General features: G+C 36.7%; 1 protein-coding gene across 5 annotated transcripts; it reads left to right on the top strand.

Annotated features, from left to right (window-relative positions):
* The first annotated feature begins 311 nt into the window (after positions 1–311).
* On the top strand, positions 312–27,805 carry HMGCR (3-hydroxy-3-methylglutaryl-CoA reductase). 5 transcript variants are annotated; one of them, XM_077139442.1, is made up of 21 exons: positions 336–413; positions 2,318–2,395; positions 5,876–6,063; positions 6,497–6,608; positions 8,652–8,739; positions 10,368–10,452; positions 12,106–12,211; positions 14,857–14,963; positions 15,068–15,184; positions 15,669–15,829; positions 15,945–16,192; positions 16,312–16,490; positions 21,718–21,912; positions 22,287–22,445; positions 22,605–22,762; positions 23,545–23,650; positions 24,732–24,902; positions 25,233–25,373; positions 25,462–25,620; positions 26,057–26,211; positions 26,363–27,805. In XM_077139442.1, the coding sequence occupies exons 3-21, from the start codon at positions 5,899–5,901 to the stop codon at positions 26,415–26,417; spliced, it is 2,667 nt and encodes an 888-aa protein (XP_076995557.1). In that variant the 5' UTR covers positions 336–413; positions 2,318–2,395; positions 5,876–5,898; the 3' UTR covers positions 26,418–27,805. The 5 variants fall into 5 exon arrangements, with proteins under 5 accessions (XP_076995555.1, XP_076995557.1, XP_076995559.1 ...); XM_077139440.1 differs by lacking the exon at positions 2,318–2,395 and having other exon boundaries at positions 312–413; XM_077139444.1 differs by lacking the exons at positions 336–413; positions 2,318–2,395 and adding an exon at positions 704–786.
* Positions 27,806–27,998: the final 193 nt, after the last annotated feature.

The following is a 27,998-nucleotide window of genomic DNA, read 5'->3' as shown; positions in this document are numbered from 1 at the left end:
GCCGGGTGGCACGGGTCAGGTCTGGGCCGTAAGACACTCCACCGCCAGGTCCCCTATCGCCTTCGCCGAGCAGCTCCCAGGCCTGCGCCCCCACGGCTCTTTCACCAATAAGCGGGCCCGGGTGCGGGGCCTCGCCTACCCATTGGTTGGCCGAGCCGTGGTGAGAGATGGTGCGGTGTCGCGGCTCCGCACCCGCCAGAGCTGTGGGCGGTTGTTAAGGCGACCGCTCGTGACGTAGCGCGGTCAGGCCGGCCCGCCCCCAGGTGATTGGCTGGGCGATCGGACGATCTCTCCTTATTGGCCGAGGCTCGCCGGGCCCCGTGCGTGCGTGTTCCTTCCGCTCTGCGTCCCGGATGACGAGAGACCGCCAGGGCGCCGGCCGGCGGCTCGGTGTCCTCTGGAGAGACCGGGAGGTGAGGCGGTGGGTGGCCGGCGGGGCCGGCGGCTGGGAGCGGGCTTGAGCCGGGTGCGTGGCGGCCCCCTCGTTTCGCCCAGTTCTGGGAAGTGCGTGGCGGCCGCTCCCGAGGACCTGACCCGAGTTGCGTTGCGGCTCGCGGGTGTGGCGTGGCGGCCGCTCCCGAGGACCTGACCCGAGTTGCGTCGCGGCTCGCGGGTGTGGCGGCGGGTACCGCGCGAAGGCGGAGGCGTCCTTGAGGCCCGGCAAGCCGAGGGCCCGCACCGCTGCCGGGGGCTGGGGGCCGAGGGGCTGGGCGGGCCCGGCCTCTTCACGGCCCGTGTCCCGTCGGTGGACCTGCGGGCGTCGCCCCATTCGCCGCCCCGTCCGAGGTCGGTCCCCGGGGCCCCGCGGAGGGACGGCCAGGTGGGTGGCCGCGGAGGCCCCCAGGGCCGGGGCCTGTAGGGCGGCTATGGGCCGCGACCCCTGGGGAGGACCGGGGCGCTCGTGCGGCCCAGGGTGGTCGGCCCAGGTGTCCGGGAGTCTCCGTGAATGCTGCGGGTGGGCTCGGGGCCGGGAAGGAGCGTGGACAGTCCAGGCGGGGCCGGTGGTTTCCGTGGGAAACAAGTCGAGATGCAGTGAATCGCGATAGACACTCGCCAAGGAAAGACTCAAGGATTCTTTTTTTTTTTTTAAAGGGATGTAATTTCCTTGATGCTACTGTCGTTTAGTTTAAGCTTTGTAGCATTTTCGGAGTCGTTTGGTTTTGAAAATAATTACGTCACTTGGAGGTTCAAAACCAGAACCGTCAATTTCTGCGATGCAGGAGGTTGATGGTGGTTTGAAATATTTCAGGGGTTGAGGACATGCTTTCTTAGACTTGGTTCTGACAATTTATAGGAAACATTTGTTTCCCAGTCATAATAAATAATTGGACATAATTTCAGCTCTCACAAGGTTGAAAATGTATCTTTTGTTTGCTTGTGAATTTGTATTCCCCTCTATTCAGTGAAAGACATTTTATGGTTTAGATATAATCCAACAAAAGCCTGGAATGTACTTGGGGTACAGGGGGTTATGTAGACCTGCTTTGTTTTAGTGTCTTTCCAGAACTTATGATAAACTTGGCAGTAAAGAAAAAGGAAATTAGCACAATAAAGATTTTTTTTTAAGTGTGTAGATTACAGCGTTAACATATGCATGGCATGACCATTTCAAAATGAAGTGTGTATACGTTTTTCTTTTCTAGTTTTTGATGGATAGCCACATTATGGAATCAACATCTATTTAGATTGCTCCATATGAAATTGCCTGTATTTGAAATTTGTCCTTTTTTTTTTTTTAACCTACAAAGATAGCAGTTTCATGTGGTTCCACCTAATCCTTGTTTTTGCCCTAGAACTTTTGGAGTTCTTCATCTTCACCTTCTAGATGAGTAAGCAAGTGAGTTAATAGAAATGTTATTTATCCACGAACAGGTAGCATGTGATAGAATTGGGTGTTTCCTGATGTCCAGTGCAGGATTTTTCCCCCCCTAGGATAAATAGGCTGGACAACAGAATGCTATAAATACTGTTGGGATTGAAAATGATTGTAGTGTAAAACATGGCTTCAGAAACACAAACCATACACATTAATTAATTTGAGAATAGTGTAACACGGTGTGTAATTAAATACTGGAATGTGTAGAACAGGAGGAGGTTGAGTGGGAGAAGAGACTCAGAGTAGGACACTAGAGCAACCTTTGTGCAGTTGGCTATGGTTGGGTGGTTTCTGTCACAAACTGGATTAGAGTTTAAGGACTCCATTGAATTTAAATTAAAGAATCTGAAATGTTTGCAGCATACTTAAGTCTGAATATGCAAGACATGCTTTGCCTATGTCCTATTTTTTTTTTTAAAGTAAAATTTGTGTTTATTGCAGCATGGCATAAATACTGCCTTTTGAAGTTGCCTGAGCTATCCTGTAGCCTGCCAGTACCACTTGCAACTACTGGGAAAGGTAGAGATTGGATTCTATGGCATGGAAATGCTTTGCATAATCACAGGGAACTGGGAGGGTGCTCATGAGAAATGAGGTTGTTAATTATGGTTACATTTGACACACCTGCATACATTTGGTTGCGCAGTTTGTATTTTCAAATAGGCAAGGTTCTTTGTGCTTGGGGGTGGCTCATAGGATGGTATGTGAATTCTTTCCTGAATGTTGCAAGAATGCCTTTATACGTAGGGAAAAAAATGTTGCAGAATTGGCATTCATACTATGAAATCTTTTGAAGGCATCCATAATGTGCCTCATATATAATTATGGGTTAATGCTAAACCAATATCTGATCAAATTGGGTTTCCTTCCTTCTAGTATTTCAAGTTTCAATTCATCATTTTGACATAGTTTTGAAACGTGTTTTTAGTTGATTAACTTTCTGAAACATTGATCCTTTAGACCAGTTTGTACTTTTTTACGTAAGATATAGATATGAAGTAAGTTATGTGATAAAAGACCATCATGAAATTGTAGCCTCTTATGAGGCTTTTGGTTATAAATAAATAGGGTCCAAATCTAAAATACGATTAAAACTCTCCAGTACTTTTTAAGTACCAAGCCCTGCTCATGACATTAAAAGTTGTCGTTTTTTTCCTCCCGTTTTCAGTATAGTATGTAAAATGCAGCTTCTCACCTTGCCTTTTCTCCCATTAATATGTTCCCTGAATGGTTTGCATTCAGCCTTTAACTGGTTTGTGGAGTGAGTGATATTTAAATCCGTAGCAAGTTCACATAAAAAAGAAAAAGTCATTTTCAAGTAGAGATGTGAATGAAGCTGATCTGGATAGGACTAAGGTACATAACAATACAGGGTAAAGGATGTCATCCACATTTTAAAACTTCAACTTCTGTGTGAGATTAAAGTGATTTGGTGCAAAATTTATATTTTGGGTAGTGCATTTCCTGATTTAACTTGTATAGTCAGTTTAGTTGAATACCATAAGTATATGGAATCTTAGGTGTGAGATTTTGTTCATTTGTCCAGGTTAGTGTGATTCCCTAGTATATCCCAGAGTAATTTGGGCAGTGAATAAAGAAGTATTTTCAAAGTCCCTTTGTGGGACTGAGAGAAAGGAGGAAATATTCAGCTTCTGTATTTGGAGATTTTGATATTCTCACAAGGAGTAGGGACAACCAAATCAATAGGCCGGGCCCTCGTTCTTGGGGTTCGCCCCTATGAAATTCGTTCAAAGGGTAGTCTAAGTTTACTTAAAATTAAGCCTTAGAGTCACCCCCAGAAAACCTCTTTTGCTGCTGAGATATGACCTTTCTCTCTAAGCCAACTCAGCAAGTGAACTCACTGCCCTCCCCACTACATGAACATGACTCCCAGGGATGTAAATCTCTAGCAGCATGGGACAGAAATCTCAGGGTGAACTGGGACGCAGCATCAAGGGACTGAGGAACCCTTCTTGACAAAAGAGGGAAGAGAGAAATGAGACAAAATAAAGTTTCAGTGGTTGAGAGATTTCAGAGTTGATTTTATTCTGGAGGTTATTCTTATGCATTATATAGATTTCTCATTTTAGTTTATGGTGTATTGGAGTGGCTGGAGAGAAGTACCTGAAAATGTTGAGCTGTGTTCCAGTAGTCTTGATTCTTGAAGACAATTGTGTAAAGGTAGAACTTTTACAATATGACTGTGATTATGAAAATTTTGTCTGATGCTCCTTTTATCCAGGGTATGGACAGATGAGTAAAAAAATGGGTAAAAATTAGTAATATGGGAGACAAGGGGTATAATAAATTGGGTAGATGAAAATACTAGTGGTCAGTGAGAGGGGTAAGGGGTATGGTGTATGTATATATGAATTTTTTCTTTTTTTTTTTCCGGTGTGATGCATATGTTTGAAAAAATGATCATGGTGATGAATACACAACTGTGTGGTCATATTGTGAGCCATTGTATGGAAGTATGTGTGTGAAGATTTGTCAATAAAATATTTTTTTTAAAAGGGAAAAAAGTCATCTTTAGATCTGCTTTATGGTGTGCCAATAAAATGTATGCTACTATAGTTGAAGAATTTGTTTTTAATTAAGCAGACATTTGTTGAGCAACTGCTATATGTGAGGGCAAGGTGCTGGAGGGTAAAATTAATAAGGCTCCGGGTAGAAGATGGAGAAAGCATGAGTAAACACAGGCAAATGTGTAAACCATTTCCATAGCTTGAAAAATACATATTATGTCAAGAAATAATACCTACCCAAACTATGTCTTATCCTCACCTATTTTTTTATTTTCTATTTTATTTTATTTAAAACATGTTTATTCTGAGCCACAAAATTGTTGTCATGATTTAATTGATACAATGAAGGATTGGGACCTGCAGTTTGAAAGCTAGTCATCCATCTGGTGGCTTGGTTAGGTTGAAATGTAGAGAACATGCAATGAGAGATGAAGCTTGGTAATTGATTTTGTTTCTAAAATTTTGTTTCTAAATTTTGCTTTCTAAAAGCTACTGTTTTTTTCTTTTTCCTCTAATGCTTTCTTTTCCTCAGTTTGTTGCCTCTTTATTTTGTCTTCAATAAATCAGTCTTAGTTATTACCATTCATGTGAGATTTGTTTGGATTCTTGTTAGAATGGCATTATAAGGAGCTTACTTGAAGTTTAATTTTAATTTATTTTTATGGATGATTAACGTGCTTTATCATAAGCATTAACTTTAGTGTAAGAAGCAGGGCTTGCAAGTTCCCACGTTGAAAGCCACTGTAAATGGTTTCCATTTGTGTTTATAAATCATTATGTAGCCCCCAAAATGAGGACCTTTAGACATTGATAGTCAGATAAAAATTATCTATGTTATTTAGGGAAGTTTTTGAATGATACAGAAACATATTTTAGCTAGCCATGCTGTTTTTAAATTAGCTATAAAAGTTTGGGAGCTTTCCTTACTTAATGCTTTTCTTTGGTCTTCTATCCTTTTGTTGATTCTTTTAGAAGAAAAGCAGCCACCATAGCTGCTTTTAAGATTCTTAACTCCTTTCTGTTAATGTAGAAAAATCCATCTGAAAAGACTTTCTAGTGACAGCAACATTAGAAAGGTTCATTCAACATCATTTTGCTAGCAATATTATGCCATATGTTGGAAAGAGTAAAAAAGTATAAAGGGTCCCTATGCTCAAGGAGCTTATACACTAAGATAGTGATTTACAGGGGGACCCTCAGCAAGTAGATTCTTTTAATATTTACCTTTTGTTTAACCGGAGTGTGAAGAATGAAGGTATTTTATACATTATTGATCAGAATAATTAGAAAAGAAATCTGTATTATTTCTCATGTTTGTATTCTGTTTTGTTACTCTCCTCCTTAATTCAGATAATATCAGGGAACTATCAAAATAGTATTATTCATGTGGACAAGGCACTGTGTGTACAAAACAGGATTTACAGCCTTCTTTTCCTAAAAACACAGTGTTCGCATTTGCTGTTCCTTCTAGGATCCAAGGACTGTGTAGCTACAATGTTGTCAAGACTTTTCAGAATGCATGGCCTCTTTGTGGCCTCCCACCCATGGGAAGTCATAGTGGGAACAGTGACACTGACAATCTGCATGATGTCCATGAACATGTTTACTGGTAATGATAAGATCTGTGGTTGGAATTATGAATGTCCAAAGTTTGAAGAGGTTAGTAAAATTAATTCGATACTAGACTGAAGTAATATTTTCTTTATTTAGAGACCATATAACCCAAAACAGTTGAGTAAAATCTTTTGATATTCATGAACTTAAAGTCTTTGTTCACGTATGTGTTATGGAAATGCACTAGAAATAATTTTTGTCTTTTTTTTGCACAGATGAGGCTATTGGTTTTATTTGGAAAGTATAGTTCTTATAAGTCACTGATGGTGAGAAATGATTGCAGTGATGTATTGGCATTGTTTAAAAGTTGAATTTAATTTTGACTTGCATATTTATTATTATTTGACTTGTGCTTGCATTCATATTATCATGATAGTATGTAAACTAATGTTGCATACAAGATAAAAATTCTTATTTTTTATTGTTTATTTTGAAAGTCAAAGTGATTGAAGTTTAATTTTTTTCTTTCTCCCAACAGGATGTTTTGAGCAGTGATATTATAATTCTGACAATAACACGATGCATAGCAATCTTATATATTTATTTCCAGTTCCAAAATCTACGTCAACTTGGATCAAAGTATATTTTGGGTAATAATTTTATTTTATTTATTTGTGTGTCATCAAATTTTTGTTTTTCTGTGGAAACGAAACTGTTCAAATTACATATATGCCCTATACGATAATTAACTCAAAATGAATCAAAAACCTAAATATAAGAACCAGTACCATAAAATTCTGGGAGAAAATATAGGGAGACATCTACAAGATCTAGTGATAGAAGTTTCTTAGGCTTTATGCCAAAAGCACAAGCGGTGAAGGAAAAAATGCATAAATGGGGACTCCTCAAAGTTGAATATTTCAGTGCATCAAAGGTGCTTATCAAAAGGGTGAAAAGGCAACAGACTCAATGGGAAAAAATATTTAGAAACCACATATCTGATGAGGGTTTGATATCCATAATATATAAAGAAATCCCACACTGAACAATTAAAAAGACTAATAACTCAATTAAAAATGCGCAAAAGGCATGAATAGACATTTTTCCAAAGAGGAAATACAAATGGCTAAACACATGAAAAGATGCCCAGCTTCTCTAGTTATTAGGGAAATGCAAATCAAAACCACAATGATGGGCTGTGCAGCAGTAGTTCAGTGGCAGAATTCTGACCTGCCATGCTAGAGACCCGAATTTGATTCCCGGAGCCTACCCATGCCAAAAAAATGAAAAATACTACTGATGATACCTTAACTACAAAAATCATAATGATCCAAAACCACAATGGAATATCATCTTATACCCCCTAGAATGGCTGCTGTTAAGCAAATAGAAAACTACAAGTGTTGGAGAAGATGTGGAGAGATTGGAACTTATTCACTGCTGTGGGAATATAAAATGTATACAACCACATGGGGGATAGTTTGGTGGTTCCCCAGAAAGCTAAGCATAGAGTTGTCTTACCATCTGACAATCCCATTGGCTTGCATTCTGGATATACCCAGGAGATCTAAAAGCAGGGCCGTGAAAGAGCATCTGCACACTAATGTTCATAGCAGCATTATTCACAATTGCCAAAAGTTGGAAACAACCCAAGTGTCCATCAATATGGATGGATAAACAAAATGTGATATATACCTATGATGGAATATTAGTCACTGGAAAGGAGAAGTGAAGTCCTGAAACAAGTGACAGCATGGATGAACCTTGAGGACGTTATGTTAAGTGAAAAAAGTCAGATACAAAAGGATAAATATTGTATGATTTCACTGATATGAACTAATTGTAATATGTAAAGTCATAGGTTTAAGATATAGATATAGGTTACCAGGATATAGAAGGAGACTAAAGAATGGGGAGTGGTTGCTTAATATGTACAGAATGGTTAACTAGGTTGAACTTAAAAGTTTGGAAGTGGAGAGAGGCGAAGGTAGGATGTTATTGTGAGAATATTTAACGGTGCTGAATGATGTGTGAATGTGATGTAAAGGGAAAGTTTAAAGTCATTTATGTCACCAAAAGCAAAGTTGGAAGTTAAAACGTGGAAATGTGTAACACAGTGAATCTTGCCGTGGGCAGTGTCTGGGATCAACTGTACAAATATTCAAAAGTCATTTCATGAAGTAGGACAAATGTATGACACTATTACAAGGAGTTGAAAATAGGTATGTGGGGAAAAAATGTGTCTTGCAAACTATGAACTATAGTTAATAGTAATATTTTAATACTCTTTCATCAATAGTAACAAATTTACTATACCAATACTGTGATATTAAGTGGTATGGGAGGATTTAGGTTTCTTTTTTATTTTCATTTTTTTTCTGGAGTTATATGCAAAGCTGTGTAAAGATACTGTGAAACAGTGATTGTATGCCTTGGATAGTTAGTATAGTATGTGAAAATATCTTCAATAAACTGCCTTTAAAAAAATTATGTTTATGGAAGCATGTGTAGTGCTGAAAGTGTGTTGTACGCATTCAGCACTTCCCTTTCTTATTGGGAGTTAGATATTCTGTAAATTTGAGACCTTAATAATCTGTAGAAAAATACTATTTATTTCAGAATATTGTATGAGATAAAATGTTTTCAATGTAAAGGATGAAGCTTTTTCATCTTGTTGAATTTTGTTATTTTAGGTATTGCTGGCCTCTTCACAATTTTCTCAAGTTTCGTATTCAGTACAGTTGTCATTCATTTCTTAGATAAAGAATTGACAGGCTTGAAGTAAGTATTTAAAAACTAAATATACTTTCTTTAATATAAGTTAAAAAAATTTTAAATAGCTTCATTGTTATATAATTCACATAGCATGTAATTTACCCATTTAAAGTATACAGCTCATTGTTTTTTAGTATACTCACAAAGTTATACATCAGTCACCACAAGCTAATTTTAGAACATTTTTGTGCTGTTAAGAAAAACCCCATGGCCATTAGCGGTCAATCCCTATTACCTTCCTCGTGAATCCTTTCCCTTAGCAACCACTTATCTCCTTTCTGTCTTTTTAAAGTTCCCTATTGTGGGTATTTCAGATTAATTGAATCAGTACTTCATGTCTTTTTTGTTGTTGTTGCATTTTTTACTTAAGTAAAATTGATATAACATAAAATTAACCATTTCAAATGAAAAATTCAGTGTCATTTAGTACAAAACTACATTTTCAAGAGGTCCCTCCATGTTACATAAGTGTGACATAAATTTTCAAAAGTTTAGAAAATAGGGGAGAAAAAAATCTCATGTAATCTTGTTATTAGCTAATTTTTTTTTTTTTTTTTTTTTAAAGAGAGAGGGAGGAAGGGAAGGAAAGACAGAGAGAAGGAAGGAAGGATGGAAGGAAGGAAGGGAGGAAGAAAGGGAAACATCTTTTAAACATTTTCTTGTTTTATTATATTTTGTTTGTCCGTTTGTTTCTTACATGGGCTGGGGCCGGGAATCGAACCGGGGTCCTCCGGCATAGCAGGCAAGCACTCTTGCCCGCTGAGCCACCGCGGCCCGCCCAGCTAATTTTAATATCTGTTAAAATTTTAGTGTATATCCTTTCCCACTTTTTTTATACGCAAAAAAAATTGTAATGAAAGCATACCAATGTATACTATTTTATAACTTCTTTTTTTTTTTTTTTTTTTTTTTTTTTAAAGGAAAGACAGAGAGAAGGAAGGAAGGAAGAAAGGGAAACATTTTTAAACATTTTCTTGTTTTTATTGTATTCTGTTTCTCCGTTTTTGTTACATGGGCTGGGGCCGGGAATCGAACCGAGGTCCTCCGGCATAGCAGGCAAGCACTTTGCCCGCTGAGCCACCGCGGCCCGCCCTATTTTATAACTTCTTTATGCCTGATAATGGTTATGAACAACTTCCGACATCTTTCCATGTCCTTAATGTTAACCTATATTTTTTGTAATGACTGTTTTATAGTTTGTACTATTTTCTAGTGTTGTACATTTAGGTTATTTAATTGTCCTTCCTTAATAGCAACATTGTTATGAATATTTTTGTTTTAAGCATAATCCATTCATAAGGATATATTTCTAGAAGTGAGACATTAGTGGGTATGCAAATTTTTAGGGCGCTTGGGTGTTAGTACCAGTTTGCCTTTCAGAAAGGTTGTTTATGTTTAGTTAATTATCCCACAGTAGTGATTAATGAAAAAATATATATATCCTAATTTTTAACAAATATTTTGAGCAAGAGATACCAAAGAAATATAGACTATACCTCTTACACACATTATGTGCATATATGCGAGTATCATCCAATAATACAGTGTGTAGGTACAAAAAGTTTTGTTTTTAAGGGATTTTAAGCCATATTTTTTCTTCTGTTGAATGTTTTGATCATCTTAATTTTTTCCAGTGAAGCGTTGCCCTTTTTCCTACTTCTGATTGACCTTTCCAGAGCAAGTGCATTAGCGAAGTTTGCCCTCAGCTCCAACTCACAGGTAAGTATTTATGCCTGGACTAGGGAAGAGTTATTCCTTTTTTTTTTTTCATTTGTATTACGAGGAAGGATTCATAGGATTTCTTCATAGCTCAAGTTTCAGGAGTGGCCCAACATTTTAGTTCAATTGTCATATCCTAAGAGTGGTCTTCATAAGTGTCCCAGGAATAGTTCCATTTATCTAACAACTCAACCATAATTCCATAGATTCTGGAATTTGGAATCTTTTCTGTCTTTCTTTTTGAAGGTTTTCAGAAATTAAGCCAGTAAGTTTTTAGATGACCAGAAGTATCTACGTAGTGAAGCACATTAGAGAGCAGAACAGGAGCTACTGGAAGAGAGCCTCTTGGTAGATTTGATTTCTAACCCACTTAAATTAACACTAGCATTATTTCACATCTTAAGATTCATGTAGGTGTTTATTAGTTACTTTAAAGAACCTAACATTTTTAACTATCTTACATCAGAGTATCTGAGTATAAAAAAGCTCTTGTTCTGCCCTGATTTATGTATTTAATGGATATTCGTGATAATTTGAAAATGTTAACAAAATTATGAATATTGGAACATAATCGGCAAAGATATGATTTAGGTGTTTTTAAAAATTGAATAAAAAATATTGCTACCGAACATGGGACAGAAATCCCAGAATGAGCCGAGATTCAGCATCAAGGGATTGAGAAAAACTCTAGAATGAGCTGAGACCCGGCATTAAGGGATTGAGAAAACCTTCTCGACCAAAAGGGGGAAGAGTGAAATGAGACAAAATGTCAATGGCTGAGAGAGTCTAAACAGAGTGGAGAGGTTATCCTGGAGGTTATTCTTACACATTAAGTAGATATCACCTTGTTATTCAAGATGTAATGGAGAGGCTGGAGGGAACTGCCTGAAAATGTATAGCTGTGTTCCAGTAGCCATGTTTCTTGATGATGGTTGTATAATGATACAGCTTTCACAATGTGACTGTGTGATTGTGAAAACCTTGTGTCCAATGCTCCTTTTATCTACCCTGTCAACAGATGAGTAGAACATATGGAATAAAAATAAATAATAGGGGGAACAAATGTTAAAATAAATTTAGTTTGAAATGCTAGTGATCAATGAAAGGAAGGGGTAAGGGGTATGGTATGTAAAAATTTTTTTTTCTGTCTTCGTTTTATTTTTCTGTTGTCTTTTTATTTCTTTTTCTGAATTGATGCAAATGTTCTAAGAAATGATCATGATGATGAATATGCAACTATGATGATATTGTGAATTACTGATTCATATATGTAGAACAGAATGAGCATATATTAGGAATGTTTGTTTTTTCTTGTAATTTTTTTAATTAATAAAAAATTTAAAAAATATTGCTACCAAGAGTTTTATTAGTAGTAGCCAAAATGCAAGATATTGTGGGATTTAATTATGTGGACTTAAATGACAGGATTAATATACCACTGGGAAGGACTATTCCCAGAAAAAATTCCATTCAGTGGGAAGGAAAGCAGAGTACTATATTTTCATTTTTAACACCTGCTAATCTTATCATTTGTATATTTTTTCTTTGAATAGTAGATTTTAATATTTGTTATTTTAAATAGAATGCTCTCATAACTTTTTTCAAAATTATTTTATACCTTACCCTCATGAATATGTTTGGTCTTTGTTTTAGGATGAAGTAAGGGAAAATATTGCTCGTGGAATGGCAATTTTAGGTCCCACATTCACCCTTGATGCTCTTGTTGAATGTCTTGTCATTGGAGTTGGTACCATGTCAGGTCAGTGAGCAATTTTTGAATGTATTTAAAAGTAAGTATGTAAAATTATGTGATGACATTGTGAGCCATTGATTGAATGCCATATAATGGACTGTATGTATGTGAAGATTTCTCAATAAAAATATTTTAAAAATAAAAAATTATGTATGTAGATAAAGAGGAAAAAAGAACATTTAAAATGTTGCTTGTTTATTCTTAAATTCTGACTTTTAAATTCTGACATTACTCTTAAAAATTAACTGTATGAGTGTGTGTGTGGTATCTACCTGTTTTGGTGAAAACTTAAATTAGCAAGTTATTGATTTATTTCCCTCCTCTCTTTCTCTGCTCCATTGTGGTGGCTTTGCCTGTGTGGTGTTTTTGTTTAGCTTTTAAGTAAGAGTGTATTCTAAGACCCACCTGGGACGCAGCTTCCAGCTTCTCGTGGTGCTAGACTAGATTAGGGACTTGGTTCCTTGTGTTTTAATTGTCATATAATAGACAGTGCAAGAGTTGGACAGATCTGAGTTACACGCACCTCATAGATGGTGTGCAGCTTTAATAAGACAGGATGTAGTACATTTTAGCAAGTACCCAGCATTAACCTATGTTTCCCTCTCCTTAACTAAATAGTACAGAATTAAATGTTAAATATCAAACATGTGACTACATTATATTGTATAATAATTAATGGGGTAGTATGGAAATTTGCTAGAATGAATATATCATGCTGTTGTGGAGGTTTCTTAATCATTAGGACTAGACTTTATAGCTTTCTCATAAAGACCATAGTTAGTTAACTACTAAGAACTGCTAATACACTAGAACAGTGGTATTTCCTGGTGCCTTAGTGCCCTCAATAAGGGTCCTCATTCTTTCAGAAGTGAGTGGTTGGTTGTCATTATTAGTTGATGCCTCTTCCTTGAATAGTATGTTAAATATGTAATGTTTCTTCTAACTTCCTGAAGGGAAATTGACTATTATCTATTCACTTAATCTGTCAATCAACAGATTTTATTTAGTTAAAAAAAAGTATTCTTTATTTAATAAATTATATACCTTAAAATTCACTTTTTGGGGGATACAGTTTTATAAGTTTTGACAAAGGCGTAGAGTCATGTGACTACACCACAAATCAAGAAAAATGTCTTTGATCAAATAAAAATATAGCTATGTGATTTTGCAGGAGCAAAAGAGTATATGAAAAGATAAATGAGAGTAGCCAGGAATGAGGAGTGGGCCTTGAAACCAAAAATTGTTCACTTGAACTGATGTGGAAAGCCATCAGTGATGAGTTTGCCATGATATGGTCGGGGAAATGAGCACAGTAATTGATTAGAATTGTAGTTGGAGAAGCCAGTTAGGTCACATTTATAGCTAAACAGAAATGGCATGATTAGGCATTTGACTTAGGTTTTCCTTTTAAAGGGCAGATTTAAAAGATATTAACTAAGAATTAACACTTTGAAAAGGTCAGTGAAAAAAAAAAGGCAGTCAACTTCTTGGAAGTATGTGAATTGGTGCTGACTCCTTCTGCAGTAGCAGTACGGAGAGGCTGGTTATTTTGGGACAATGAGGAGGAATGCCTGGAGAGCATGGTGGGAATTAGTTACCATTGTATGGAGAGAAACAGAAAGTAGTTGAGTTGTAGAAACATTGATAAGGCATGGCTTTGATAGTTCTAAGTTTGAGAACATTGTCTTTAGCTACTATTTGAAATGTAGGTCATTCGTAATACTTTTGCTATTATAGTTTTGTATTCTCTTGAATTTCTACATTTGAGAGTAATTGATGTAGAATTGAAAAAAAAGCAATGCAATGTATGCTTTTGTTCTATTTTGTCAGATGCTGTTACCATTCTGAAAAGAAAATATAATTTTCTCAGTTTTTGATATTAGTTGTTTTAAATTAGCAGTTTTTATAGGAAAAGGAATACCTTTTTATTTACATTTCAAAGCATTTTTATATTTAATGAGTGAAGTATTTTATATTTTGTTTTATATATATATATAAAGGATATACATTTATATTATACCAAGTTTATTTGTAGAGTGAGAGAGCCTGCTTAAGTAATATAAGGTCTTTTTCCAGCAGTATAATCCTGTCACCTTTTATTTGAGATTACTAAATGATAGCTCAGTTTGTTCAGTAGTAAACGTAGACTATTATTATGATAGTATATTAGAAATAACATAACTGGTAGTATGTTCGACTTTTATAAAGTTCTTGGTTGACAGGTGAATTGCTAACAGGTAGGATTGAATTCAGTAGTATAACTGTGAGGAGTTGTTCCATTAGAATAGCCTGTCCCATATACCCATGTCTCAAAAGATTGAGCTACTACTATTTGATAAAAGGGGAGTAGAAACTCATTTGTTTATCTGAAGTTAATAAACACTATTACTACTGGGCGTTGTCATGTTGGGGACATGGGAGAAGACAAGGTGAACTGCTGTGGAGGGACTTAGTGTTCTCTAGTCAGTGTTACTGTGCTCTGAGTCTTGGCATTTCTTCTGAGCTGCAGTTTCTTTTTCTAGTATATGGTAATGAGCTTAATGTACTATTATTTTCATATATTTGTCTGCCTGTAGCAAGAGTCCTTGTGATGTATGCAACATAAAAAATACACATCTTACTAAATATGAATTCAATTTTTCTTTTATCAGGGGTTCGTCAGCTTGAAATTATGTGCTGCTTTGGCTGCATGTCAGTTCTTGCCAACTACTTCGTGTTCATGACTTTCTTTCCAGCCTGTGTGTCCTTGGTATTAGAGGTGAGAGCAGTTATTACTTTTAGTTGAAGAGTTCTGTTTTTCATTACATGGCTTTACCTCAGTGGAATCAGTACCTTTTGATGTAACGCTGACTTATTTTGTAGCTTTCTCGGGAAAGTCGTGAGGGTCGTCCAATTTGGCAACTCAGTCATTTTGCCCGAGTTTTAGAAGAAGAAGAAAATAAACCAAATCCTGTAACTCAGAGAGTAAAGATGATTATGGTAATTATATGGTTTTCTTTTTGCATATGTATCTTTAGTAATAATATCATATTCTACTTCTTTCAGTTTTTGTTTTTTTTCTCCTGCCCATTATGTTCCAATATTTGGCTCTTTCACTGATGTTCTGCCTTCTTTTTTTGTATTTTCTTAACCTGTTCCTAGTTTCTTTAAGGCTCCTGGTTCTCCACCTTATCTCTTTTTGGAAATCTGTGCTTTCTGATACTTTCATTAGTACAGTGGGGTCACTATGTTGATTTGTCATGTCACAAGCTCTCAGGGATTGCTTTTTGGTAAGGGAAGGCCATCAAAAATAGTGTCTGGTTATCCAGTTGCTGGGGATAAGAAATTTAGATTCCATTGATGAACAGAGACTACATGAGGTCAAACATTTTATCTAGAGTAATTTGTATCTTCAGGGTCTTAAGGACTGTCGATCTAAAGAACTGTTGCTTTATGTAGCTTAATTTTTAAAATTTCATTTCAGTCTCTAGGCCTGGTTCTTGTTCATGCTCACAGTCGCTGGATTGCTGACCCTTCTCCTCAGAACAGTACACTGGAAAATTCTAAGGTTTCTTTAGATTTGGATGAAAATGTATCCAAGAGAATTGAACCAAATGTTTCCCTCTGGCAGTTTTATCTTTCTAAGTAAGTTAACTTTGACCTACTTTGTTAATGTAATAATCACAGCACCCTAATATAAGTTGAAGTGGTGCCTAATATATTTCGGAATAATAACATTAATTTGCTTTCTTTTGTTTAGAATGGTCAGCATGGATATTGAACAAGTTATTACTCTAAGTTTAGCTCTCCTTCTGGCTGTTAAGTATATCTTCTTTGAACAAGCAGAGACAGAATCTACACTTTCATTAAAAAATCCTATCACATCTCCTGTAATGACCCAAAAGAAAGTCCCAGACAATTGTTGTAGACGTGACCCTACAATGATCAAAAATAACCAGAAATTCCATGCGGTAGAGGAGGAAACAGGGATAAACCGAGAAAGAAAAGGTGATTTCTTATTCTCTTCACTCCCCAACCCTCCTGTGCCAATTCAAGAAGTTGAATCTGTATTTCAAATTGTGGTATAACATCCAGTATTGTGAGATATCTTCTGATCTCTTGAACAGTTGAAGTTATAAAACCCTTAGTGGCAGAAACTGACACCTCAAATAGAGTTTCGTTTGTGGTTGGGAACTCCTCCTCACTTGATACTTCAGTGGTCCTGGAGGTGCAGGAATCTGAAATTGAGCTTCCCAAGGAACCTCGGCCTAATGAAGAATGTCTGCAGATACTTGGAAATGCAGAGGTGAGGAAAATAAAGCAAACAATTTTGGTATCTTTCTTGAAAAAGGAGCTTTTGTTTTGAATCACCTGACTTAGAAAGGAAGAAACTAGTATCTACTGGGTACGTAGGAGTGGTGTGGCATTTTGTACAGGTCTGTTTTATTTATTACTAAAATCTTGTGAGGTAAATAAAATTCTCCATTTTTCATATTCAAAAACTGAGGCTCCAAGAGGTGTAAATAATTTCTCAAAGTAAAACACCTGGGAAATTGCAAAGCTGGGAATGTAATTTCATTATTTTCTAACTCCAGAGCCAATGTGACTTCTATTTAATTATTGTTTATCATAGAAATGAACAACACCTTTATTCTATATATGTGTTAAGGTCTAGAAATAGTTTAACACGAAGATGAGTTTCAATGAAAGAAGGAAGTTTGTTTTTCAAATGAACCTGATGATCATGAGGAAACTTACCTGAGACTTGAACAGGGTGTTCTGCCTACATGACGCTGAGAGTCACTCTTCAGTAGGAATGTTGTGTTCCTGCCATATGACTTGAACAGGGTGTTCTGCCTACATGACTCTGAGAGTCACTCTTCAGTGGGAATGTTGTGTTCCTGCCATATCTGCTTCATTTGGTTAAGTCTTTATGTGCGTATGAGTGATAGTGGAGGTATATTCCTTTTTCTTTTTCACTTATCTTTTCCCTCATTACTTTAAAAACCTGTACCGATATCTCAGCTATCTTGCTGTACATATGTAGTGTTAGCAAAACTTGTATAAGCATCTGATTCTTAATTGTGGATTTTTTTTCCTCCTATGAATCACGCTTAAAAATTTTGGTCTAACGTTTGTTTAGTTCACATTTTTATAAAATATTTGCTTTATTAAAATTTATTATAGAAGTAGATTAACAGAAAACTCATGCAGAAAATGTAGAGTTCTAATATGCCTTATCTCCTCACACAGTTTTCCTTATTTTCATTAATGTACTTTTGTTACAATTGAAGACAAAATATAATTATACTACTTACTGTAGTTCATTGTTTACATTAAGATGTGGTCTTTCAGCGCAAACACTGAGTCAAAGGAAAAATACATGAAGGATACATTGAATCCCAGTACTATGTCTATTGGAGCATCTGAAAATATAACCCTTAATGTGTCTCAAACAACAGAGCACTCTTTTTCTGAACAACAGAGTAATGAAAATTCAAAAGTCCTAACTGAGAATTCTGTTGCATATTGGAATGAACTTCCGCAGTCTGCATATACCCCAATATATAACTCTTCTGAACAGTCATTTGGAAATTCCTATCCTTATTATGTCTGGTATGTTTATCATTACAGCAGCAGCAATGGCAGTTCTATTACCCAGACATACCATGAGATAACCTCCTATGATGCACAGCCACCTCCTGGGATGTTGACTGCAGTTGCAAGCACTGTCCAAAACACATATACTAATCTTTTTTATTCTCAATATTTTGGTTGCGCTGCTGGGGAGCCACAAGCAAATGACTTTGTGCCAGTGAATGGGTATTTTCAATCTCAGATACCTATTTCTTACAATTTTCAGCAGTCAGTTTTTCCACAGTATCTTTCTTATCAACCTTTACAACAAGCTGCATACCCTTATCCACCTAATCCAGATGTGCTGCCAGAAGTTCCTTGGACTTATGCTCCGTGGCAACAAGAGCCCTTTCAGCCAGGACATTGAAAATAGTCTTCTGTCTACTGAAATAGAGGAAATTTAACAAGTTCTTCCAGAAAAAAAAAAAAAAAAAAAAGATGCGCTCTTTGTGTTGTATAGGTCCATGGGTTTTTAAAATTTTAATTCTAGTAACATATATACCATCTAAAATTTCCCCTTTGAAACACGTTAAAATACATAATTCAGAGGGTGCACAGGTAGTCCAGTGGTAGAATTCTTGCCTGCCATGCAGGAGACTCGAGTTTGATGCTCAGCCCATGTACTCCCCCCCCCCCGCCCCCCCCCCCCCCAAATGCAGTATAACAAGATACTTACATGGAAAAAAGAATGAAATGGGATCCACACCATACACAGCATACAAAAAATATATATATATGTTTAATTCAGTCATGTTAATTACATCCTTAGTGTTGTACACCATGAGCTGTATTTTCTTGATTTGGCATTTGCCAAGTTACTCTAACCTTTTAATAGTTTTCTCATGTTCTGAGGAAGATCTCTGCTAGTTTTTGCTAGTTGTTCAAAGATTCGGTGAGGAAACAGTACCCTGGAACATCTTTTACACTGCATCTAGTTGACTGTAAGCCGGAATCTGCTTCCATTTTGATACTTATTTCTTCTCAGATCATCCCCCGGCATAGAACCCTGTTCTAGTTTGCTAGCTGCTGGAATGCAATATACTGAAAATGGAATGGCTTTTAAAAACGGGAATTTAGTAAGTTGCTAGTTTATACAGTTCTAAGGCTGTGCATGAAAATGTCCAGATTAAGGCACCAACAAGAGGCAACCTTCACTCAAGAAAGGCCAGTGATAGCATGCCCTGCGCAAGGATGACATGCAAATTCGTGAAGGGTTCCATATTTTTTAAAAGATAGGTCAGTGAAGTTTGGGATTTCTCTCCCAGCTTCTTGTTTTATTAAGCTCCCCCAGAGGCACTTTCCTTCTTCATCTCCAAAGGCCTTTGGCTTTGTGAGCTCCAAAGCTTTTTCCAGAATGGTTCCCTCTTAAAGGACTCCAGTAGACAACCCCACCTTGAATGAGTAGAGACACATCTAATCAAAAGTTACCATAATTAGGTGGGTCACATTTCTGTGGAAACAATAAAAAAAGCTTCCACCCAGCGATGTTGAATGAGGACTAAAGGACTTGGCTTTTCTGGGGTACACCACAAATTCAAACTGGCACAAACCCCAAAGTCTCAAGTGCCATCTTTATGGTGCTTTTGTTTTTAGAACTAATTTCCTCAGCTCAGCTGTATTTTTTGAGGGCCATGACTTGTACACAAAAGGTTCTAAGTAAATGTTGGTTTTCATTGAGCATCCTGAAGAACAGATAAATTTGTTTTAGGTGAAGTCTTAGCTTGCTGAGGGCAAGACACAACAGAGAGGGAGTTGTGGGAATGGCAACCTGCGTGCTCAAAGAAACTGGTCCAGGTGGAGATTTGAACACAGACTAGCCAAGGATTAATATTTTCAAGATTAATATGTACTGCTTTATTACAATTTAAATAACTTAACGATGTGATCTTCTAGTCATTGGCTTTCTTTTGTTATGCTTGAAGGGTTTGTTATTGGCCTAGGTTTATCAACCAAATGGTTTTACATTTTTCCAATTATAAGGACATCTGAAGCTTGAAAATTTCAACTTTAAAGATAAAAGTAGTCTATCAGTAGGTTATGTTCTGAATTTAGCTTCATTCAACATGAGAATGAATTTTGGCTAGGTAAAATGCTATATGCTTGGATATGTTTCACCACATTATTTGATCATATGGCTTTGGACTAAACCTGGTGGTTGTTTTCTAAGTAGTCTCCAACTCTGGGTTCCTGTTTCTATCAACTGAGATACCCTCCCCTCTTTAGGTATTCGTATCTTTAGGGCAGTGGCTGCCTTACTTCAAATGAAAGTCATTTTTTTTCTGTTTCTCCCTCCATTCTTCATGCCTTTTTAATTGCAGTGGTACCTAGTTGCTTGTATCACTGTATCACATGCTTATATGATAATCTCCATGATTAGACACTAAACTCTTAGAGGGCTTAGTCCAAATCCCTGTCACAAGTGAGTTTTGTACATAGTGGGTACTAAGTACATTTAAAAAGAGTGAATGAATTTGCATACAAGAATGAATCAATCAATTACATATGCTAGCTAATAATTTGCATTATGTTCTTTGGGAAAATCAGGCTAATGTTAAGGCTTGCAAAGAAAACCCTTTAATGGAACCGCAGGTAGTATTCACAAAATTGAATTATATGTGATTATTGATCCATTGATATATACATCATCATTTTATATATATATATATATCATCACAATATGTATATATACCATCACTATAAACAGTCTAAAGACAGCTACTCATAAGTGAGGGTGAAAGATACTGGCAACTTATATACAGAACTAAAGGGCTAATCTCCCTAATATATAGAGTGTCTACAAATTGATGACACTATCCAGTTTAAACAAAAGAGGAAAGGATGTAGTCACTCAGTTTTCAGAAAAAACAAATGTGAATGACTCCTAAATATATGAAAAGATGATCAAACTTACTTAGAAGAGAAATGAAAATTAAAACTACACTTGATATTTTCATTTATTAGATTGGCAAAAATTCGAACATTTAATAACACTGTTGAGACTGAAGAAAAGAGCATTCTCTTTATTGCTATGAGAAGGCAATCTGGTGAAATTTATTAGAATTACAAATATACATATCTTTTCACCTAGCACTTACAGAAATTTATACTCATGAATTTGCACATGTGAAATGACTTCTGTACAAGGCCATTCATTCCAACAATCTTTAATAGCACACATTTAGAATCAATATAAATATTGTATTATTAGTCCAGTTAAATTATGGTACATGTAGATAATGGAATATTATGCAGCTGTAGTAAAGAATGAAGAAACTTGTTCAGATATAGAAAGTACTTGAAGATATATATTAAGTGAAAAATAAGATATAATATGCTACTAAAGTGGGAAATTATGTATGAAATTTGAGTATGCATAAGAAATCTCTGAGAAGATAGTCAAAAGCAAAGTAGCAATTATTTATTCACTTGTTTGAGCATAAAGAGAGAACTGGGCAAATGGAAGATGGGTGGGAGGAAGACTTTATGTTAGATACCTTTTTATAAAATACTTTTAAACTATGTTGATTACTTATTTAAAAAGTTAAAAATAGGATTTACTGGAGTTTGAATAGTAGCCACTATGTGTAATACACACCAACATGCTAAAGCATTTTTCTTTTACTGTGTATTAATGCGTGTGTATTTTTATCTTATAAAAACTGCGATGATATAATATTCATATTTTATTTCATTTGACATTTTTTCTAGTTTCTGTTAAATGAATTATTTATTATGCAGGCATATCTTTGTATTACAAAAACTATGTTGATAAAGTAGAAAAGATTTATATTATTTTGATTTTGCATTGTTTTAAATTGGTTATTGTGAATAATGTGAAGTGTATTCCTTCAAGTCTTTTATCATCTCCTTTCCTTCCTTCTTTTCCATTTCTTTAGAAAGGTGCAAAATTCCTTAGTGATGCTGAGATCATCCAATTAGTGAATGCTAAGCATATCCCAGCTTACAAATTGGAAACTCTGATGGAAACTCATGAGCGAGCTGTATCTATTCGCCGACAAATACTTTCCAGAAAGCTTCCAGAGCCTTCTTCTCTCCAGTATCTACCTTATAGGGACTATAATTACTCTTTGGTATGCTATTTTTTTTATTAAAGAGGGTTTGCTTTGTGGGTCTTAAATATTTTTTTCTTGATTAGTCTTTGGTATGTACATATATAAAACATTTTTCTCTTTAAATTATTTTAATTTTATGTTCTGCTTATTATATAGGTTATAGAAATCCTAAATATTTTTCCTGCTGTTGTTTATAGTCAGTAATCATTGATTAGTATTTTAATGTACTTTAAAGAGTACAAAACACCTTTAAAGAGTAAATAAAAAATGGTTTTGTGAAAAATGTAATGAAGGATTAAATTTGAAGAAAGTTATTAATGACAAGGGCTGAAATGAGTTACTGTATGTTTCCAGTATAGAGTTTTCACCTAGTGTCTGGCTTTACCTTCTAGGTGATGGGAGCTTGTTGTGAGAATGTTATTGGATTTATGCCTGTTCCTGTTGGAGTGGCAGGACCCCTGTGCTTGGATGGAAAAGAATTTCAGGTTCCCATGGCAACAACTGAAGGTTGTCTTGTGGCCAGCACTAATAGAGGCTGCAGAGCAATAGGTGTAAGTCGGCCTTTATAGATTTACCTGTTTTTGAATAAATGCACCCTAGACAAGGCAACAGGAAGAGGTTTGGAGACAGTCAAGGAGTCCTCCTGGGAAAAAGTGTTAGGTAGAAGTGTTCTAAGGTTAATGTGTGCACCTATAACATACTCTGTGTAGCTTGGTGGAGGTGCCAGCAGCCGAATCCTTGCTGATGGGATGACTCGTGGCCCAGTGGTGCGTCTTCCCCGTGCTTGTGACTCTGCAGAAGTGAAGGCCTGGCTTGAAACACCTGAAGGGTTCACCGTCATGAAGGAGGCATTTGACAGTACCAGCAGGTTGGCATATGAGTGGGCTTCACTGTACAATCACTCTATTTCAAACCTCTGCCGTTTTCTGTGGTCACCAAACGTAACTGCTGAAATGTTGCTTGCATAAAGGCACGTTACAAAATGTCACCTTTAAATTCATTCAGTCGAAATGAGTAATATTGATGTTTGGTTGGGAAAATAAAAGGGATGTTGTTGATCTAAATGAATATATCATAGAAGTAAGTCAGAAAAAACTGTGAACTAGTAAGTTTGTGTATTGGTTTTAGAAGGCTTACTTTGAAAAGACTGTTTGTCCTAGGGGAGTATTGGCTTAGAATTGTAAGGCATACTTGTTGATTGGAGCAGAAAAGATTTTTCCAAGCAGGATAGAAACATTAGTATAGTAGATTTATTTACTTATGCATTTACTGATTTTGGAGGGGTGGGTGCAGTGCATGACCTGGGAATTGAACCCTGGTCTCCATGAAAGGCAAGCATTCTATCACTGAACCACCTGTGCACCCCTAGTAGATTTATTTTGAATGCACAAAATTGAATTTACAAAGTAACATAATCAATACAAATGATACCCAGTACAGTTCAAGCTAATGCTTTTTAAGTTACCAATTAGGATATGACTCTCTGGAGCTTTCTCTTCTTGTTTCATGTATAAATGAATGAGAGAATTGGAATAGTATTCCTAGTAAGTACTCTCCATGGGCGTTCTCTTATGTGTAAAATAAGGGAACTGAACTAAATTTTAAGGTAACTTCCTCTTAAAAAAAAGTTTGCCTCTTTGGTTTTTACAGGTTTGCACGTCTACAGAAAATTCATACAAGTCTGGCTGGGCGCAACCTTTATATCCGCCTACAGTCTAGGACAGGTGATGCCATGGGGATGAACATGATTTCAAAGGTGAGCACGAGTAAACCGTGTCTGAATTTATACGCACAAAACTTCTGAGAATGGTTTTCTTAGGAGAGAGGAGCTGGGTATTAGGGAGACAGGTGCGAGAAACAGACTTGCTTTTTACTTTATGTCCTTCTGACTTTTGAAATCTGTACCATTGTATGTACATTACTTATTCAAAGAGTAATTAAAATGTTTTTATTGAAGGGTGGATATTGACTGATGTGTAATTTATGGTATGTACGTTAGACATTTGTTGAGTGGAGGTGTTTATCTTTGACATATTTAATTTAATTTAGACTTGGCTTATTCTGAATTCGCTCAGAAGGAACAGGAGGCAAACTATAGTTCATGTTTATAGTCCATTTATTATGGATGTCCCATATTTTATTCTGCCAATATTTGGCTATGAACCAAGATTTAAAATATTAGTCGGTAGTCATGTTATCAGAATTTCCCTTTTCATAAGAACTAGTAGTAAAGACTATGTCCCATAAGCTTTAAAAATTGCCAGTAAATATGTTTGAGGTTATTGAGGTGTGAGTTTTTAATTGAGTTAATTGGGAGTCATTGGGATGCTTCATTATATGCTGTGTGTAATGTAAATTCCAACAACTTTCCACTAATGGCAAAACTGACTTCGATGACCCACTTCTCTTTATAGACTTGGTAAGTCAGGCTTTTAGGTAACAGCTTAATAACTAGAAGAAGTTTATTATGAATTGTTAATGGGTTGAGTTAGTCATTTCCCAGTGATACATGAATGAGTATTTTTTCCTATTCTCATTAAGTGTGTTTTAATGTTCTAATTCTATACTCATTTTTGTATTCTTATCTGCATCCTGTTCATCGATGCCTGCAAAGAATTTGGTTCTCATACCTGGAAAGAAATACTAGGAATTTATACCTGAGTAAAAAAATTAGTCACTGCAATGGTTAATTTAAAAAGCGGCTGTTAATTTTTGTGCTCAGTTTCTTTGAAGTATGACTATTTAATTAGAAATATTTCAAGATACAAATAAAAGCCTCTGATTTAGAAAGAGGAATACTTTGTACATTTTAATTTTTTATCTTTGTTTGTTAATAGGGTACAGAGAAAGCACTGTCAAAACTTCATGAGCTTTTCCCTGAAATGCAGATTCTAGCAGTTAGTGGTAATTATTGTACTGACAAAAAACCTGCTGCTATAAATTGGATAGAGGGAAGAGGAAAATCTGTTGTTTGTGAAGCTGTCATTCCAGCTAAGATTGTCAGAGAAGTGAGTGATAAGTTGAATATTTATTTTTTTAATCTTCAATTGCACTATACCAAGTTGGGGAAAGGAGTATTAAGTCTTAAATAAAGTTTACTATATGGGGGTGTGTATGACATTAAGATGGCTGCTCTGCCTTGCCGTGCCCATCTGTGTCTGTCTGTGTGGCAGTCACAGTAACAGATTTCACTGATACTCTTTTTACTGGGCACAGGTCTTAAATGGGGCCACATCTAAATTCCCTAGTCTTCTAGGGGTACAGAAAGATAGATCTAGGGTACACTCCCCTGGATCTTCTTGGGGAAGATGTACAAGGCACCCAACTCTGCTTTGTAGGTATTGAAGACCACGACAGATGCACTGATCGAGGTGAACATCAATAAGAATCTGGTGGGCTCTGCCATGGCCGCGAGTGTAGGCGGCTACAATGCTCACGCGGCCAACATTGTAACCGCTATCTACATTGCCTGTGGGCAGGTGAGGCTCTGGCTCTCCCTCTGCTGTTACCGTGTTCTGGGTGAGAGAAGTCTATTTTACACTGTCTTTTTTCTTTCTTTTCCCTCAGGATGCAGCACAGAATGTTGGAAGCTCAAACTGTATTACTTTAATGGAAGCAAGTGGCCCCACGAAGGAAGATTTGCACATCAGCTGCACAATGCCATCTATAGAAATAGGAACTGTGGGTGGTGGGACCAACCTGCTGCCTCAGCAAGCCTGTTTGCAGGTATGAAGCATCAGGCACTGAGTCCAGTGATCCAGCCTGGCTGTCTGGGATTCTCTGTGTTTCTACCTGATACCATGTTATCACTCATCTCAATATGTGTAGTTGCTCTTTTGGCTCTTGTGTGTCCCACCAGCCTAATCCAGTGCACCCAAATAAGCGTGTTCATGCATGTGCCTATTAAATGAACTCAGAAACTATAGAAGGATACATGTTGAAAGGGTTCATCTACTCCAAGTGAGTACGCTGCCAGCAAGGCTGTAGGTGTTAGGTTAGCTGTAGTATTATATTGTCAGTACTGGTTGTCAAATCTTGCAGATTAGTACTGCAGCGGAGTCTAGTTCTACTTTGATGCCATTCTAGTTGCCCTTATTTTAGTTGATTTGATAATAAATTGTTGCTCATGACTTGAAGAGACTTGCTGTGTCTCTGATTGCAGATGTTAGGTGTTCAAGGACCATGCAAAGACAATCCTGGGGAAAATGCCCGGCAGTTTGCCAGAATTGTGTGTGCAACAGTAATGGCTGGGGAATTATCACTGATGGCAGCATTGGCTGCAGGACATCTTGTTAAAAGTCACATGATTCACAACAGGTAGGACTTAAAGATATATTTAACATGTCTTCCCCATATTTAAAATACATGTATAGTATAAAAACCTGTTTCTCAGATACAGTAGTCCCAACCTAACATTCTGCATTTAGATGATTTTGCATATCACTACCTTGTCTTTTTTCTGCCACAGGTCAAAGATAAATTTACCAGACCTCCAAGGAACGTGCACCAAGAAGGTAGCTTGAATAGTGCAGCAGTTTTGAATCGAATCCCCAGCATTGCAGCATTGGGTTCTAAAGGACTAACATAAAATCTGTGAATTAAAAAACTCAATGCTTTGTCATGTTGAGGATGTATAGACGTGGTCATTGAGACGACTGCTTGGTGTTTGGCTCTTTCAGAGAGATCTGAGATCCTTCTTTCTGTGGAGATTCCACAAGTGTGACGACAGTTCAGTGCTTTACATGCTGTGTTCTTTGGAAAGATCTCAATATGGATATTATGCTTTAAAACATCACAGAAGTAATCTACAGCTCACTTCTGAAAGAGAATACAAGCTGGGAAAAAGGTGTTTTCGTTGGTGAAATTTATGAAGCTTATGGTGATCAGTGTGAATCCCTGTCCCCACTGCTCCAAGCCGAAAATGGATTTTAAAATTATACTGTAGCTGACAAAACTCCTGATTTTATAGTTAAATTATTAAGTGTGGGTTATAGAATTTTAAGAAATAAGAGCTATGTTTATTTTTTGTGAACTAATAACTTCATTTGGTGCTGGTCTATTTTGATTTTTTTCTTTTTGTTTTTTTTGGTAGCTTTTAACATTATTCTCAGAAGGGGATCTGCTTTCTTCAAGGGAAGAATTACTCTTATTCCCTAACTACAGAGTAATGTGCTAAGCAGTGCTAAATAGTTCTCTGTCAAGAAAACAAATCACTGCGTATTTATTGCTGCAGGCTACTTGTTCAGAGAGGCCTCTTGTCTAGATAGAAGCGTTTGTCTAAATTGGCTGTCAGGTGTCTTTCAGCATAAGGCTTTGAAGAAAGGCAGAGGTTTGTGCTCTCTACTAAAGATACAAGAGCGCTTCATGTTGCTTACATGAGAGCGACTGTTTATCAAGTGTATACAAGTTGGTGACCTCTCAGAACTCAGTGTGGAATATACAGTTTAAAAGAAAAATATTTCTCTAAGCCAACTTAAATTTTTTAAAAGACATTTAGCTGAAAAATCTAGATAATTTTTTGTAAACAATTGTATCATATCCTTATGTGTTGTAATAAATTTACGCTAGGAGTTAAAAGAAATACAAATCAACTTGTATACTGATAAAATACTTGAGTTTGGGCTGGAAGAGGTAGTGTCCTTTAATGTGGATCCAGGACCCTGGTTTGCTTAGATCCTGATGAAAGGAAAAGTATGCTTTGAGAGCCAGTGAAGGAGCCCAGTGAGCAGCCCTGGAGGAGTGGGCGTTGTTCCTGCGGCCAGGAGGCTCGGGACTGTGAAACACTCACAGGGTCCTGGATGAACCCACAAAAGCTCTTCGCTTCCTCAGGGGGTCAGCAGTTATTGAATCTTAATTTTTTTAATGTACAAGTTTTGTATCATTAATAAAGAACTCCTTATTTTGTATTAAACATCTTAAGTGTTGGTCTTGGAAAGCTGGTGTCTCCCATAGAAGATGAGCTCTGTACGACATTTCAGTAATACTGTGGCAGCATGGAGAGCCTCTGAATGATTGTGCCTGCAGTATTGTAGATTTACCTTTTCTATTGTATGTAAAGTTTAAATTGCTTCTGTTGTGACTCTTCAGTGAGTGACTTCTTATTT

Source organism: Tamandua tetradactyla, chromosome 21 (assembly GCF_023851605.1).
Source record: "Tamandua tetradactyla isolate mTamTet1 chromosome 21, mTamTet1.pri, whole genome shotgun sequence".
NCBI lineage: Eukaryota > Metazoa > Chordata > Mammalia > Pilosa > Myrmecophagidae > Tamandua > Tamandua tetradactyla.
The sequence above is the reverse complement of the archived record's forward strand: the minus strand, read 5'-3'. Positions and strand labels throughout refer to the sequence as shown.

Coding starts and splice junctions, on each gene's coding strand:
- HMGCR (XM_077139440.1), top strand. CDS start 5,899: ATGTTGTCAAGACTTTTCAGAATGCATGGCCTCTTTGTGGCCTCCCAC. Junction 8,740..10,367: donor AAAGAATTGACAGGCTTGAA/GTAAGTATTTAA, acceptor AATTTTTTCCAG/TGAAGCGTTGCCCTTTTTCC. Junction 16,491..21,717: donor AGATACTTGGAAATGCAGAG/GTGAGGAAAATA, acceptor CCATTTCTTTAG/AAAGGTGCAAAATTCCTTAG.